Below are 4,761 nucleotides of genomic sequence, written 5' to 3'. Positions count from 1 at the left end.
AGAGACGGAGAGACGGAGAGACTGAGAGACGGAGAGTCGGAGAGACGGAGAGTCGGAGAGACGGAGAGACTGAGAGACTGAGAGACGGAGAGACGGAGAGACGGAGAGACTGAGAGACGGAGAGACTGAGAGTCGGAGAGACGGAGAGACTGAGAGTCCGAGAGACGGAGAGACAGAGAGACTGAAAGACTGAGAGACGGAGAGACGGAGAGACTGAGAGTCGGAGAGTCGGAGAGACGGAGAGACTGAGAGTCGGAGAGACGGAGAGTATCGCCGCATACCTGTAGAAATACGAGCAGCCTCTCACACTGTTGTGGCAGAAGTGTTCCTGGGTCTTTTCCGAGCCGTAGTCCTCCCCCGGGTCCGACCACAGCAGGTCGCACATCGGCCCGAACGCCGGCGGCTCTTTGAACCGGTCCAGCTGCACACGGAGACGCAGGGTCAAACACACTCACAGCTCAACAACTTTAATATTTAACCATTAAAATACCACAATAAATCAAACAAACCACAGCAGCGACTGCGGCTGAAATATTCATCCTTTTTTTTTTGTTTGTGTCTTTTTGTCAACAAAGTGGTGACTTCCTTTAAATATGATAATTAAGAACACTTCATTTCTTTTAGAGAATGTGGAAAACTTGGATTTGAAGTTGGAGCAGATTAACTTAGATGGGTTATTAACTTAAAAACATGTGCTCAGAATTATGGTTCTCAAGTATTTAATTACCATAAATATGAACACGTGTTTATGGTGAGTACTAGTAAAAATTTAATTTGTCATAAAAAAAAAAATTCGGCATTATTACATTACTTAAAAGGAATTTTACAGTGTTATACACTTGATTACCATAATTATAAACATAGTTGATTTTTCATAAAGTTACATTATTGAAACTTTTTTTCACAATATTTTAAAGGAATTTTAGGGTGTTATATACTTGATTACCACAATTATGAACAATCCTAAAATTATGTTATTGCAACTATTTTTTTTACATTATTTTAAAGGATGTTTTTGGTAGCAACGCTAGGCTCTAACACAGGAAAATTAATGAATATTAAATTTAAGAAATTCGGGTGTATCATAAGCCAGCAGCCACGCCGACCTGTGTCCCGCCAACACTGCCGACTCGCGGGAAGGTTTATTGGACGTTTACCTTGCGAATGTCGTCCAGGCAGGTGACCTCGGGGCTCAGACCTCCGTGCACGCACAGAAACTGCTGGTTGAGGAGAGCGGCCAGCGGCAGGCAGTCGAATGCATCCATACAGGCGTCATAAACGCGCTCAGAGTACTTTATTTTACCTGCAGGACATAAACACACACATCAAACACACCTGCAGAAAAAGTGACATCTGTGACACCGTGGGTCTGCTGACGGCGGACACTCACACTCCTGTTTGAAGGTGAAGTACTCTGTGAGGTGCCGGCACTCGTGGTTGCCTCTGAGGAGGAACAGGGTGTTGGGGTGGTTGATCTTCAGAGCCCACAGGTACAGGACGCACTGCAGGGACACACACAGCACACAAAGGGTTAATACTGCACTGGAGCCTCATTCAAACACCAGCTGAGCGATACAGCTTCAAAATAATATCACAAGATTTTTAGGCTATTTAGCAACTAGGGCTGGGTGATATGGAATAAAGCGTTATCGCAATATTTTTTTCATATCAGTCGATATCGATATATATCACAATATATTTTTTGCCCTCATAGTTCACTGACACAGTGTCATGTGACCATGGTGTGTTGGAGTGTAATAAACATGTGATTTATTATTATTGATTAAACTTTCCAGCATTATATCAAAATAAAAGCTCCATCTGAAACAAACTTCAGGTAAATTGAAGCACATTGTGCTGATAATAGTCCAACCTCTCCTGACTGCAGGACTCTGACTTCAGCTTCTGTCAAACTTCTGTGCTGTTAATCATTTTACTCAGGAATTAAAAACTTTTAAATACTGCTCTAAAGTTCAATAAAGTAAATATTAAAGTACTGTTATAGTACACTTAACATTAGCAAGAAATTTTAAAAAGCACAAGAAAATTACTTTACAAATTGCAAATAAATACATAATACCAACAATTTATTAAATAATTTAAGATAAAAAAGGACAGTGACATGGAAAAGGTGTTTTTAAAATTATATTAATTTTGGAACATATTTTTAAATATGTAATTCTGATAAGTCTAAATACAGTTTTCCCTATTTTTTTGTTTCCCAGTATGAATTAAGTTTCACACTGACTCAGCATCAGCAGATACTCCATATTTACCCTGTAAAAGAAATTTACCTAAAAATAAGCAAATAAATATTCAAAAACAAAGAAAAAAGTATAAACTAAAATGTGGAAGAATCTGCCTAAAAATGATATAACTCTGTAAATTATTAATATATTTAAGATACTTTTTTTCTTTTCTTGGAAAGTTTTCTCTAGCTTTTTAAAAATTATTTTCTGAATCTACAAATTTCTTGCAATTTGTGGAACATTTCCTACCAAGTTGCTCATTTTTTGTTCGCCGTTTTTTTGTCATATTTTTGAAATAAATCAAACCAATGTGCTTCGAGTTCAAAGGTTAAAACACTCGTCTGAAAGCAGCACAAATAAAAGTGATTCTATCCAAGTTTCAAATACGTATTTTACTCAAATCAACACCAAACTAGAAATAGAAAGAGTTCATTTGTGAGAAAATGTCATTACCAAACACATGAAGGAAAATGTGACTTTTGGAAATTAAATCAACACAGTTTCCACTGTAATAATGTTATTAACTCATCGTCTGCCAGTCATGAGGGTTTGATTGTAACGGGACCAAAAAAGAGGCAACAAAAACAAATCCAGAGCGAAGAAAAGAAAAGATCACAGAATGAGAACTGAGGTTTGTTTATTTTTCTCGCATTTGTGGGACGAAACACTCAAACTTTATTTCTGCAGCGAAAACCATTTCAGAGAATCAATAACACGTGTCTTTGTGTCTCACTGTGAGACGTGTTGTCTCTGCGCTCTGAGGACACTGACACGTTGGAGCGGGTGTTTCCGGCGTCTCGCACGAAGCAGATGATCAACTTTTAAATGTGCATTTTGTGCATCACTAAAGGAGCTTCTGCAGGAGCGAACGTGACGCACGTCGTACTTTTCCCTCCCAAACAAACCCACTCCTTTCAGCTGCCACTCATCCTCTCCCCGGTTTTGTTCGGCGCCAAACCACCTGTTTCATTTTTCCTTCGATCTGAAGGCGTCGACGAGGAGCAGATCTCACCAGCTGTTTGTCCAAACTGAGCAGGCTGCATCGCTCCGGAGGAGAATTAATGAGGCAGCGAGGGGTCTTTTTTTTACCTCGATATCTACAGCTTGAAGGTTTCAGACACATTTTAGCCCGACGTCCAGATTTATACGTTCGTTTCTTCAGGACAGTCTTTACAAATCATTTTACTCTCCGTCACAGCTTCACTAATTTCACCAAATCCAAACATAAAAGGTGTTTCCACCAAACGCTCTCGAAATCTTTGCTCTGAGCTGGGATTCAGAGTGAGTCGGGACAATCAGTCGTCGGTCTATGTACGCTCAGTTAAATGTTAGAGGTGAAAATTTGTCTTGCATCTGCTAAGTCGCAGTTACAGTTTACATGCATGTTTGGATATAAAATGTCATCACATCACATCATGTATTATTTTTAATACGTTTGGGAAAAAAACAATATGTACAATTATCAGAATTACAGATTTAAAACTATGTTACAGAATTATTCAAATTTTTAAAGCACAATTTCAGGTCATTTCCTTCTCTCTTTTATTTACTTTTTAAATTTTGTGTATTTACTTTTTTAAATTTTTTTTTACTTTTTTTAAATTTTCAGGTAATTTTCTAGTTCTTTTTTTCCTGGTTTCTTACTAATTTTTGGGTCAAATTTCTCAGGTTTCAAAGGGTTAAAAATGGCGGTAAGAACCATGAATGAAGTGTTTGATCAACAGCTAATCCCAACGAGGAAGCATGACAGCAGCCGGTAAACATGTGATGCCACCCGTCGCTCCACGAGGACACTCAAAACACTCCGAGCTCCCTCGCATTGTCCTGGAAATGGGACACAGACTGAGCCCAGAGGCAACACGCGAGGCCTGCGTGTGCACGTGTGTGTGTCTGCACATGTGTGTGTGTGTCTGCACATGTGTGTGTGTGTCTGCACATGTGTGTGTGGGTGGGGTGGCGAGGAGGCAGACAGTGTGCCTTTTATTTCCCTACGACTATTTAAAGCCGCTGTGCCGAGCCGCCACTCCGAGTGTCAGCTGAGGAGGCGGGAACAAAACAAAACATGTGAGCGGCCGCTTACCTCGATGCTGAAGTACCCTCGGTCCACGTAGTCGCCCAGGAACAGGTAGCGGGTGCTGCTGGGGGATCCGCCCACCTCAAACAGCTTCATCAGGTCAAAGAACTGCCCGTGGACGTCTCCGCACACTGTACACGCACGCACACGCACACGCACACACACACATACACACATACACACAGACACACACACATACACACATACACACATACACTACATTAAAGGTGATATTCCACATTTTTCTTATATATTTGTATTGTATTTCTGTATTTACAACATGTGAGTCCGTCTGTAAAAACTGTGGTCTGTAGTTTTCATTTCTAAAAACCTAGAGAAAAAAATTGTCCAGAAAAAATAGACTTAAAATTACCATAATTACATATTTTTGTACTACTACTACTACTACTACTACTACTACTACTACTACTACTACTA

At 40.0% G+C, this 4,761-nt stretch overlaps 1 protein-coding gene across 1 annotated transcript; it reads right to left on the bottom strand.

The window, feature by feature from the left end:
* Nucleotides 1-214: 214 nt before the first annotated feature.
* LOC121963514 (serine/threonine-protein phosphatase 2B catalytic subunit alpha isoform-like) lies at nucleotides 215-4,461 on the bottom strand (the record flags this gene model as incomplete). The annotated part of the gene is made up of 4 exons (XM_042513800.1): nucleotides 215-421; nucleotides 1,158-1,303; nucleotides 1,391-1,502; nucleotides 4,330-4,461. Coding segments are annotated over 4 exons (597 nt in total), but the record flags the coding sequence as incomplete, so codon positions are not given.
* Nucleotides 4,462-4,761: the final 300 nt, after the last annotated feature.

This window comes from Plectropomus leopardus, unplaced genomic scaffold (assembly GCF_008729295.1).
Source record: "Plectropomus leopardus isolate mb unplaced genomic scaffold, YSFRI_Pleo_2.0 unplaced_scaffold1152, whole genome shotgun sequence".
Taxonomy (NCBI): Eukaryota; Metazoa; Chordata; class Actinopteri; order Perciformes; family Serranidae; genus Plectropomus; species Plectropomus leopardus.
Note: the sequence above shows the minus strand (reverse complement) of the source record. Positions and strands in the feature narration are given on the sequence as shown.